Source organism: Anser anser (genome assembly GCF_964211835.1).
Source record: "Anser anser genome assembly, chromosome: 6".
In the NCBI taxonomy this organism is placed as follows: Eukaryota; Metazoa; Chordata; class Aves; order Anseriformes; family Anatidae; genus Anser; species Anser anser.
In genome coordinates, this window is record NC_139726.1 from 2,541,736 (window position 1) to 2,554,601 (window position 12,866).

A 12,866-nucleotide genomic window follows, 5' to 3' on the forward strand; every position below is an offset into this window, starting at 1 on the left:
CCAGATTCGTGATAAATGACAGCCTTGGAAAAAGAGGTTTTTTTGTTTTCCCCTCCCCTTTCTCTTTTTAAAGAAATAGTTTATTTTTTTCCAGAAATAGTATTAAAAAATTATAATAGTAAGAATAACAAAATAGCATTTCACAGATACAGAAAGAAATAAAGGCTCTCTCCTTTGTGCTTCTTCATGAGTATACAGTGTGCACACACACAAAACCCCATGTGATATAATAGATGCTATTTAGATGCAGAGCTGTGATAAGAATGTGTATTCAGCATTCTGGACAGAGAAAGAATTTTAAGCTGAGCTAAAAAAAAAAAAAAAAGAGAGAATTACAAAGCAATAAAAAGAAGCTGGGCCGGTTTCAGTACAATTGTGTGAGGAGGTTTCCCAACTTTTTAGCAAAAGTTTTCAGCAAAAAACATACTATTCAAATTAGAATTTCAGAGTGATTTTATTGCTTATGTAAGAAAAAAATCCTCCTCCCAGGCACAGGTAGAACACAGGCAGCTACAACTGCAGCTTCTGCTTCTTCTAGGTTATGCTTGAAGTTTTCGTAAAGGAGCAAAACCAAAACATTAAGAATCAGTAAATCAATCACCTTCTCCTCTGTATTTTCTATTACCATAAATTACCATAAACTCTACTCCTGTTACCATAATCTCACTGATTTGATCAAAGACATCTTAAAGGATTAATTGGGAAACAAGCCAAAAGATACCTGTCCTTTTTTTCATCACTGCAATGCTACCAGCTTGCATGTAACACAGAATATCAACAAACTTGGGACAGGTTGAAGTGACTATTTTCCATTTAGGAAGATTTGTTAATTTTTCCATCATGGGAACTCTGTCCAAGTTGTTGCCTCACCAGAGTTAAGTCACCAGAGTTAAACAGACCAACACTGATAAAACACAGAGCATAGGAGCTTATTCTGGAACAAAAGTGGTTGCTCTGCAGTCTTTGCCTTCTGTTTTGACCAATGAACTGCTCTGAGATTTGACTTGTAGCACAAAGAACATATACACACATGCTCACTTATTTGTAGTTTTGAAGTATCTACACTGCAAGCAACAAGGGGTATTTTGGCTTTTTTTGTATACAGATACTATGTAATGCTGTATGTTAAATTCAGGAGTTCTCCTAGCAAATGTTACTGTAATCAGTAAAACTGTAAAAAAAAGAACAATTCTATTAATTCTAAAATGTTAAAAGCTGTGCACCATTAGATCATTCACATAAATAACCTACTTTGTGACCACTAGGAACCGGTGTACCACTAGGAAGCGACACCCACCCAGACCTTACAGGCAGGGAAGCGCCCCTAGAATACCTACTTGTAACAGCGACATGGCGGTTAGCTTTCCCTTCGTCTATCACATCCAAAACCTCTTCAGGACTAGATACAAATCTTTCTGTACAACCCTGGAAATATGCAAATCAAACACAGAAGAGTTTAGAAGCATACTGGTACTCAAATGCTGTCAAGAAGAACGTTTAGCACGGATGGATAAGCAAAAGAATCATCAACGTCCCATATGATCATTAGCAAGGCCATGGACCAAGATCTGCCTTTGTATGACTCTCAGGAGGAGTTGATAGGATAGCTTGAGAGAGTATTTTTTCACAAAATTCAATAGCCAGTCAAATCCTAACATGCACCAGAAGAGAGCTTCTATGCTTAGCACACACGGAATTATACAGAACATATTCCTATTACTAATTTGGGTTAGATCACATACCCAAAATAGTTTTTCTCTCTCACTCTACAAGATAAGACAAAGAGTCCTCTTTCTCTGCATTACTGCAACATATTAGTGAGGGAATTATTTTACTTTTTTTTTTTTTTCCTCCCCAGGGTCAGAATAACCAGAACAATATTATATGTATTTTATTAGGGCTCACGTATGTTCACAACAAGTATATGACACTGAAGTGAGGTCACAGAAGTCATAAAGCAATTTACGTGAATTCCTAGCCCAACAAACCTGTTCTAAAATACTGCAAGACCACAGCACTTATGCAACAAAGTATTAAACAAAAAATTCTTCAAGATGTTCTCTTTCGTACCCAACAAGAAGTGGGAATAGGAATGTTTAAAATTTAACACCACTGTAACAAATTGTAAATGTTTGAAGTCAGTAAAATAAAGCAAACAAATGATTCAAGCCCATTAATATTTCAGGAAACTGTTTAAATTCAGGGTCTAATGCTACTTGAGCATTCAAGACTGAACGTCAGTTGAATCATCTCAGCAAACACACCAGGATACAAATGGAAGTGCATAAATAAATGCATACGTTGGTTATCTGAGAAAGAATGAAAAACTGAGCATCAAATTTTCCCTGTACCTTAACATACGGAACTCTGTTTTTATCTTCATGTACAGCGAGGTTTGTCTTTGACACTAGAAAGAAACATGGAGATCGTGAGGAATATTCCACAGGTAATGTGTGTCAGCTACACGCGTGACAGGCAAACACAAATATTTTGAATATATTACATTTGTAAATGAAGAGCGTAGTCGTTTCCTAATCCTTACCAACTATCACAATTTCTGTATGCAAATCTTGTTTCTTTTTCTGGAGATCTTATACTTGTTTCTTTGAAGATAACCTTATGGAACAGACCTCTGGTTTATGGCTTATATTAATAAAATCAACACAGAACAATTTGGTTTTCTTCAAAGCAACAAAAATTTCAGAAGAAACAAAAAATCTCACTGGAATTTTAAAAAAAGTTGAATAGATGTTCCTGTTTGTGTTACTGTTAGCATGCATTTCTCTGTCTTCAGTCTGATTTAAAAAAGCATAGATTACTTTCATTAACATAAGGCACACACACACACACACACACAAATTGTAAAAGAGACAGAGGTATCTCCCAAAAAACTCTTCCTAAAAGAAGCAAAGCAAAGCACCAATAAAAAGGTGGGGGAATAAATTGAACTGAATGTATCCTAAATTAAAAAAAAATGCTATTAAAAATTATTTTAATTACAGTTTCACTATGAGAATATGCATTCCCAATACAGGGTACACTAAAATCCAGTGGTGGTTTGCAAGGCTCAGAAATAGCCCCTTCTGTAAATCTCCATACTCACTGATTTACAACCAAGCTTGCACTGCCAGAGTAGGTTCACAACAGACGACTTAAACTACAGAATTCTCTTTCAGAAACCCAGTCACACAGCTTAAATTTAAGCCATGCAAAGAAACTGAGTCAACATGTAAGGGGAAAGAAAGCACTAGAGCAAACCAAACACCATTTAGTACATAAGAAATGTAGAACTTACCATCAAGTAGGTCCCTTATTTTGTCCAAATAAATCTCAAAGTAGGAAACCTAATTAAATAATCATAAACATTCCAATTAAAAAATGTTTCTACCTATGCTTAAATACATGTCAAAATAAAAAGCACCAACCTAAAAATAAAACCCATCTCCCACATACTTTGAATTACATCTTGCTCATGAATGCACTTGTGTTCTTAAATGATTGACATGGGATCGACCCTTCTCTATTTATCAATGATTCATCAGCAAAGGACGTAAAAAAGCTTCAGAAAAATCTAAACTTCCTCATTATTTTTTGATGCAGGCAAAATTGACATAAATATCGAACAGAATCAGCGCAATCCACCTAATATTGTATTGCTACAGCTACATCGCTATGAGGGTACAGTTTGACAAGTGCAAGAGGCACAGTGATGTTCACCAGCACAAAAGCACGCAGCACGTTCAGTGGTTTAACAAACCAGCAGCACATGCCCAAGTAACATATAATAAATTAAACTTTTCAATGAAGCATATTGTAAAAGTTCTTTCCTGAACCAAGTCTCAAAAAGCAAATGAAAAACGAGCTTTTCTGTAGCAAAGAAGAGACAATTGTCTTCAAAAAAAATTGTTTAAGGAGAGGGAGAATGAATGAACGACTATCTACATAAAAGGGCATTCAACTCCGACAGAAGCAAACAGAAATGTGCTATGGGGTGGTGCTGAGCTGCACCAGAACTGAGATTTATCCAGGGATTATTTAGCTAACTACAATATTAAACGGCTATAGTCCAGGCATCAGTAAATTCTAGCCACCTAGCAACATATCATTTCATCTCATGTGAAAAATAAGTTACACGTATAGATATAGATATATTTAAAATTGATGAGTTGATCTTCCTGCGTGACAATCACTACTAAATAAAGATGTGTTTCAATTTTGGGCATTTATTTCATCTGTGTCCCATTTAAAGCCCTCTCCTGGACCACTCGTTTCACCAACCTGGTTCACCCAGATTCATCTCACGTGCCTTATTATTATCCTATTAACACACTGCTGACGAGCGGCGTACACAGGAGATATTAAGTTCCCTTCCCTGTTCTAAATGAGTCTCTATTAAAGAGGGAGAAAAAAAATTATATTAGTTTTCAAAGTTGGCTTAGTTATTAAGAGAGTGTGACAGTCTGGTTCCATTCTCGCTCCCAGTGACAGAACGTGCTTCCCTCTAAGTGACAGCTCCTTGTATAAGCGCTCACTCACTCACTGCTACTTAGGCAGCTTTTCTGTTACAATATTCACAGATGTCAACCATGATAGGAAACCGCTGAAACAGTTCGGTGCTGGCAGAATGTGATTTATAAAATGATAATCTGCTGCTGGGACAGGAATTTGCTATGCCTGGTGTCGTGTACAAGGGGGTCCCCATCTGTCGGTATCAAAATGCTATCATGTAGAATAGCAATAGGTACAGGAGGGTTTTACGGATGATGAAAAGAAATCAGTGTCACTCCTTCGGAAACCATTTTCATGAAAATTCATAGGTGTCTCTTCTTAAGGAGCTCAATATTTTACAAACTAAGGTCTGTTAAAATATTTAGATGGTTTATTCATACTTCATAAGGTTGCTTCTTCCGTCTGTACTTCATGAGCACGCATGTGAACAGGCGCTGCTGTGAAAGCTCTCAGCACAAAGTGACCTAGTCCTTCCAGAAGATCAGTAACTGGTCCAGAAATACTCTGCTAGATTATCAAAAAATTCATGCCCAGAAGTACTCATCCTCTAAACTTTAGGCACGAGAGGGACAGAGGAGGAGAACCCCGTTCTGAGGGAGCATCACCTGGTCACAGCAGGAGAAGAAAGTATTTTCAGAGTCCAGCTGTGCTCAGCTACTTAACTTTACTGAAGCCATCTAGGCATATTTCATGTGTTTTAGGGGAGGGAAGACGTGGGGAAGTATTCATTTTTCCTTCAATCTACCGGGTAATTTTATTCTTGTCCACTCAGAAGAAAGCTGTACCCGGACCCCAACGCTGCCAGATGGAGCGAGCGTTGCAGATTCCTCCCCATGGCTGAGAGCTCCCCAGGAGCTAGAGGAACAGTAGGAACTAAAAGGTCACTCAAAGGATTTGAGAGAGCGTGTGTTTGGGATCACAACAGGGACAGGAAAAATCCTATTAGCTGTTCAAACTGAAACCAAGTCCATCATCTTAAGGAGCCCATCTGTAAAAATGACTTCTGAACATCCTCTGGTAGAAATGCCTAACACCATCTCTCCTCCATTTCAAACCCACACACTACAGGGGACACAGTGTCCTTGAGGCAGGAACGACATATTGGTACGCTCTCAAACGCCATGCAGATGGGTGGTATTTGTGGTTATATCTAGAGGGGATGTAGCACAGTCTCTGGAGAAGCTGCAGTGAAACAATCACGTTCTCGTGATGTTTTCCTACCCTGCTGACTAGCCTACAAACAGTGGTGAGAGACACGGCAATCAGTGGCCTTGCAAACCTGATTTGAAAATATACTTAGAAAAAATTCTGAAGGCTACTAATTGCATTGGATTGCTTCCTATAAATGTCCTCGGTAAAGTACCAGTTGTTTGAATCACTAAAAGGAGAAAGGAAAAATTCTGCAGCAAATGCTATGCCAAGAACGCAGGCCGCACATCCAGCGCAGCTTTCTTTCACCTGGCCCATTACGTAACGTGTCATCCCAAATTACCTTTATGTGAAACTCCAGGTTTTCATCCATGGAATAGATGTGATCAAAGATGTCGTGTGCAATTCTTGGAATGATTCCCATTAGCTGGGGGTCATGCAGCTTCCCCTGCGGACGCAAAAGCAAACGGTAACTTGGAAAGCATCGCTCTGGCACAAGAAAAGAGAGAGCCTTGTTCAAACACACCTTCCTGCAGTGGGGCTCTGCAAACACGTCTGCTGCTCCGTGGGGATTTGCTTCGCGGAAGCGCACATAAAAGATGGCAGAATGACTCGACATGTTGGCGCTCCTCAGCCAACAGAGCACCTATTTGCTTTGTCAGCCCCTGCCTCTTGTGAAGCACGCTGTCCTGCTGCTACTTACATTGCCACGCTCTGGCTTCAAGGAGAGGAATAAACACAAACAAACCAAACTTACGATTGCTGGCACTCCCTGCTAAAAATCAGCTATTTGGAAACACGTCAGAAACAAGACACCTTAAAGCATCTCACTTTTCTGGTGCCAATAAAAGCTAACGGGAAAGCTGCATTGTGGGGACTTGGGGATTAGGGTAATATATTCTGATTTTAGCTTGCTCGGCCTGCTGCCAGAGAACTGTGCCTTACAAACAGCGCTGTTCTCCATGTTAATTTCCACAACTACCTTCCTCGATTCTTTGAAGAACTAAATATTAAATAAAAACAACAAGTGCCCTGGCTGCGGGGCTCCTTTTAGTTGCACTGCTCGTTTTTAAAAAAAACTCAGGTACAACAGGAAAGCTAACACCTGTTGCAAGCTGAATAAAAACACTAACCTGAAATAAAAACCCTTTCTGACTACAGCATACACTGGATTGTTATTTCTACAAATTTACTGGAATGGCATAAATACGCAATAAGAAGCATTCTAGTAAATAGTTGTGAGACTCCATCAGAGCATTGGGTCTAGAAATCATATTTTACCTTCTGATCTTCAAAACCTCAATGCTCCAAGTATTACTGACAGCATCAGCACCATCAGGCATCTTACTCCAAATCCTGGTGGGGAATTTTTAAAAATCTAATGGGTAGCCATGCAATTCCAAATAATGGGAACTCGGCTTTGATCGGGAATTGCTAAAAAGGATTAAAGAACAGGAAATTTTTAGCACCACGGGAAGAAAGCCATGCATGCAGACGTCTCTCAGTTGTGCACGCCCGTGACCGAGGTGGGTCACACTGACCCCTTTCCTCAGCCTTTATTGGTGTACCACAACGGGGTCTTCCTGGGCATCCCTTCCTTTATGCTAAAGCTGGTGAAATGAAAGCCTGCTTCTAAGCATTAACCTAGGATGAAGGAAATGTAACATGAAGAACTGACACTCTCTCTCTCCCTCTACCTCCGAGCTTGAATTTAAAGCAATTACTAGGCTTCTGCCTTTGAACTACACATCTTGGGGGGGGGAAGAGGCAGAAAGAGAGCAACCATTTACTTTGCTGACTGCCTTCCCTATAAAGCAGCACTCAGCTGTACCTAAACCAGCAATATTTTATTCATATTACACAAATAACATTAACTTCCGCAGTGGAAGCAGTTAAATGCTATACCATACACAGCATCCTACGAAGCTCTGCAAAAGCTAAGAAGTCCTTGTTGTACAATATCTGTTGTCCAACCACAGACCAAGAAAATGGAAACGAGGACGGTGAATAAATCCCTGATGGAGGGGGGAAAAAAATCCTGTTAGCACACTCAAAACAAAACCCAGCTCTTTGTTTTGCCTTGCCAGCAAAGACTTCATTGCACAAAGCGTTGCATAATGGCACTAAGCTGGTATTGAGCAGACGCCAAAACACACCATCAACACCATTCATTCCTCCTCGCTGGAGAACTCCCTGATGTCCTACCAAACCCAGCTGACTACCCACCCTGTGTTACTGCACCGAGATAGCCTTCCCAAAGAGGATAAAGGAGCTTTCCCTGAACTAGGATAAACAGAGGTTTGTTGGTATTTCTCCACTGCTCACGTATGCAACCAAAGGCATGTCCCCACTACAAGGCCATGTAAGATGCAAGAACCCTGAGCTAGGGAAGGCAGCTACAGAACCACAGACACAGGAGCCACACGGTGCCTCCTGTTGTACAATGGAAAGGGGTCTCTTCGAGCGTGCCTTGGGTTGCTAGCTCAGCCCAAGAGCTGTGAGAATTTGTCACAGCGCCTTTTTTCCCTGCAGAGAGGTGAGTCAAGTTGGGCACCTCTGCACTGTGCTCCGCTGTGCCAGGTGAACACATCCCCTAATCACTGCCTGGGCCCCGAGCAGGTGGCAACTCATACAAGTGTTCAGTTACATGTTCTCCTAACCTCAAGAAGCTCTGTAATACATGCGCTTTCCACTAAAGGGAAAAAGTAAGGTGATTTGTAAGGAACGATTAGGTGTGCATGTAACTCCATCCCTGCATCTACAGCTTCGTGGGCTTTCTCACTATTAAAGTCAGTAGCAACATCAGCGAAGCAAGAACACATTCACTGCTTTAAAAACCTGTAACTCCAGCACTCCAGGATACATTGAAAAAACAATTGGTTTTACCTCATTATAAATGGGCTTTTAATAAATCAGTAATGGTACAGAGACCATAAATTGGAAGGGAAAGGTAATGGTAGGCTATTCACTAGAAAACTGGAGTGAAAAAACTCTCACAGATTTATCTGTGACCTCAGAAAGCGTTTGGAGAAATGTGCTGCTGCTGCCAGGCTGACATTGCAGTCAGTGAACACCCCCAAAGCACCAGGACAGAGTTCTCTGCTCATTAAAGCCTCTCGTTTTAATAACATTAACTTCCACATTTAAACAGAGACGGCACACAGCAGCTACTGATGCGTAACAATTGGTTTTCTTTCAAGATGTTGACATAACTACCACCTACAGGGACTTAGTATCGAAAACTCTGCTCTAAGGTGAAAGCCCATCAATATAACCTCTTGGAAAAAAAAAAAGTGTATATTTTTTAAGAAGGTATCTATCCTTCTGTGCAGCCTGGCAAACGTTTTGTCTAGCACAGGAGAAAGGCCCGTGTATGTCAGAAAGCCTTCCTTGGCTGTATTATACTACCAGGTCCTGGTTAAGCTTCACACTGACACTAGGAAGCATTCCACATTTCACAGAAAATCCTCCACAACAGCTTTACCTACACAATTTAATATTTCTTTAACTTTAGACTATTTTTTTCCTCCACAACACGCCACAGCAATGTTACAAGAGGATGTTAGGTTAAAAGAGGGATTAAAACTGAATGTGGACTTTATTCCACTTTCAAAATGACAGCTTCTTCTTTATTAAAAAAGTAAACCAGACATTTTTCTACAGTAATTTTCTTTATCGCAGCTTGTAATTCTGAATATAAATTGGCTTTAAGAGATCTTTCCCCATGCCGTGTGGAAGCACCAGCCCGAGCCCCGCAGACATTTTGATTTAAGTACATCGAGCGGGTGGATTACTCAGCCGCTGCGCCATCTGTGAGGGCTGAGCTAGTGATTTCCCCAGCCCCACTCTCCAAAGGAGGCAAGGACAGACTTAATTAGACATGAGGCATCAGTTATTGCATCCTCCAGGAAAGGAGCAACTGTGGCAATTGAACAGCAATTTCATCAGGGCCTATTGCCTCCGGAGAATATTGCTTTCCTTCTCCTTCAGCCTTCGGGTTAGCTAGGTCAGCCGTGTTAATCATGCAGCAAAACCATCTGATGCTGTTAAACAAATGAAAGCTTTTCTTTTTTTTTTCCCCCTTTCATTTCATTTAGCAGTACTTCATTGTAGATTTCCAGTTTAAAGTTCATAGATTGACTGAAATGCTTTAAGAAATACCCACGGCTTGCAAAGTGCACTGATGGAACAATCCCATGCTAGGATTAAATGTCCGAATAATCCTCCTGTTACAGGAAGAGACCAGAATATCCACATGTCTCTAACAGAACAGTGGGGGGAAAACAAAAAAAAGAAACCACACACATGAAAAAAAACTACCCTGTTACACTTCGTGTAGCAGAAATAGGAACAGACTTAGGACTTCAGCCACCAGGAGCTGGTACTCTCCTCCCCCAAAGCAACAATTTCCAAATTCATCAATTCATCCATCTGTGCCACAGCATGCGAGTGGTATTCCCAGAAGAGGAACACAAATGAGAAGACCAATAACCAAGGCGTGTGTTTTCACAGTCCTGCATGCAAGGGAACTCTACCCTTACTACTGCCTTCATTTGCGGGTTAACAAATCTCACTCAAATCCTTTAAAAACTGACATACCTGAACTGTTACGTCAAATATGGGCAAGCTATAGCTAATGCTTTTCACTCACCACTTGTTCATTTAGCTAAATACCTGTAGAGGGCTCTGGAAAAAACTCCACTTTGAAAGAAATACTACAGCTTAAAAAGCAGCAGGAGCTGAACATACCTGTGTCTCCTTTTATATGCCACTCACAGCTCAGTGTTCCAGCTAGCTGCTTTGTTCGAGTACACGGTACATATAATTCTAACACTGCCACCAAACTGATTTAATTTTGCCACCGTACCTCCATAGTATGCGTTTTTCCCGATGACGTCTGGCCATAAGCGAAGATTGTACCATTGTAGCCTTCAAGAACATCTGCAAGAACGAGGATAACAATTAAAACCCAGAATGACATCTTCAAGCTGGACTATCAGTGCTTCATGAGCCCTCTACAATGCTGAAGCTCAATCAGAAAATAGTTTGTGCAATAAAGAATGGAAAAAATACAATGCAACTAGCTACCTTAAGGCAAAAAAACCATAAGATTTACATTACAGAATTGCAGAACTGTTGACATCCCTCTCAGTTTCTTGAACAAATAATAGTAAATAAAAAAATGGACACTACATATTATCCAATATAGCTGTGTAACACGGAAAAGAGAAAACTTGATGACCTGCATTTTAAATCATCACGTACCACTCAGAAAGTTATACAAGCTCATAATTTTTCTACTACTATTAACACCCAACAGTTCAGCCAACAACTTGAATAAGATGGACAAACAGGAATTAGCTGTGCTGAAAATCTACTTCCATCAAGGCAGAATGAATTTTTTTTTTACATTGTATAGAAGTGTAATGCTTACTATAGCTGCTAATAAAGAATGAGAGGAAACCTTCAATCTAAAAACCAGTGGTATGAAATCCGTGCTGCTCTCACCAGCCTCCTCAGAAAGGCCACCCCATGGCCTGTATATACACATATACACGTCTAAATTATGTATTATTACATATAATGTCATATGGATTACATACATGTGTATCATCTCCTCATTTCTATCTCCCCGTGCACTTATGTAGGCGGTCCAGATAAGAAGGAGAATTGAATAAGGTACATTAGAAAGAAACAAACGAAAAAATGAAGAAGGAACAAACGTGAAAAAATAATGAGAGAAAAACCAGAGAAAGATGATTTCAAAGACAGTGAATGAATAAAAAGGAAAGGATAAGAGATATTTTTCAAAGGGTAGCATGACATCAACCCACACTTCCACTACAGCAAGGCTGGATAAGGATTTTGGAACTCATGGTATGGAGAAGGGGAGGGAGGGACCGCATGCGAGCAGAGGTTAGACCTCCTGCACAACAGAGCACTGCTCGGGCACAGCTCCCCGGGGCCCGAGAGAGCAGTAAAGGAGGGACCCGCAAGGGGACCCGTAGTCTCCCACCATACAAACTCGAGAGCCAGCCTGCTTTAAGTCAATTAAAATGACATATGCGATCTTTTTTACATGAGGCCTATCAAGAAAGTAAAGCCAGCGCTACGAAATGCCGAGGCAAAGCGAGGCGCTGCATTCACCCCAGGTAACAGCACACGACAGCGGCACCCCACGAGGTGCAGGTCACGGCCGAGACGTCACCTCTGACCCCGCAGTCCTTCACTAAAAAGGTCGGCGGTCGGCAGGGAAGAGAATATTTTTGTTGCAAGGCGTGCCACGTAACGGAGCCAGCTCACCATCTGCCAGCTGACGAGGAGAGGAGGCAGCCCCGGGTACCCACAGCCTGCTCAGAACGAGGGAGGGAGCGGGGAAAAAAACAACAGACGAACAAAAGCGATCCCACAAAGATCACTCGGGATCTTTCTGTAATTTTCTCCTCACGGGACACACGCACAGCTGCTCACACGCGCCCTAACGTGCTCACAGCTCCCGTGCTCAGCACCACCTTGGGCCACTGCAGATCTGCCGTGGCGCAATCTGTTATCGAGCCGTTTACCTAAACCTGCGTCCACGTCTTCTGCAGCTAAAAAACGCATTTAGATCGTTCTTGTTGTCAGCGTCGTTATTATAACCAGTGTTTCAGGAACTGCCAGGCCAGCTGGCGCTCTCTGCAATAACATTAATCACAATGAAGCCATCAGGCATTTCTTGGGAGGACAATGAAATCTGCTAACAAATGGTAACCTTGAAAAGCTATCTGAAAAAGCTTCAAATACTGCTTCAAGTGGTAAGGCACTCAGCTGATGTTCCCATGTAGTAAATGACGTTGCAGTGGTCTAACAGAAACAGCACAGTCTGCTGCACGTCCTTCCCTTCATTAGGCTTTGAACTGAAAATTCGGGGTAAGGAAACGTGAGCCCAGAGCTCGAGAGCATCACTCCAGGAACCTCTGCTCTCCCTCAGTCCCTCTCCTTGTCTTTCACCCTCCTCTACCCCTTCGTCCCCATCTCTCCCCTGTTTTCTTTCTTTCCATTTCTTTCCTTTTTTCTTTCTTTCCATTTTTCCCTTTCTTTCCTTTCTTATCCCCCCTTTCCTTTGCCCCGTACCAAACTTGCCCTTCAAGGCACCTGCAAGGTCCAAGTTCACACACATGCACACACACAGGTATGTTCGCACTGCATTTCCAAACGGGACTTTGGAA

General features: G+C 41.3%; 1 protein-coding gene across 1 annotated transcript in view; it reads right to left on the minus strand.

Annotated features, from left to right (window-relative positions):
- KIF5C (kinesin family member 5C) overlaps nucleotides 1–12,866 on the minus strand; it is a 69,963-nt gene that overhangs the window by 41,430 nt on the left and 15,667 nt on the right. Inside the window, exons 3-7 of the mRNA XM_083842695.1 lie at nucleotides 10,526–10,599; nucleotides 6,002–6,106; nucleotides 3,296–3,344; nucleotides 2,352–2,407; nucleotides 1,338–1,425 (exon numbers count right to left, since the gene is read on the minus strand). Of these exons, the coding sequence (XP_083698821.1) occupies nucleotides 1,338–1,425; nucleotides 2,352–2,407; nucleotides 3,296–3,344; nucleotides 6,002–6,106; nucleotides 10,526–10,599 (372 nt within the window). The remainder of the gene's footprint in view (nucleotides 1–1,337; nucleotides 1,426–2,351; nucleotides 2,408–3,295; nucleotides 3,345–6,001; nucleotides 6,107–10,525; nucleotides 10,600–12,866) is intronic.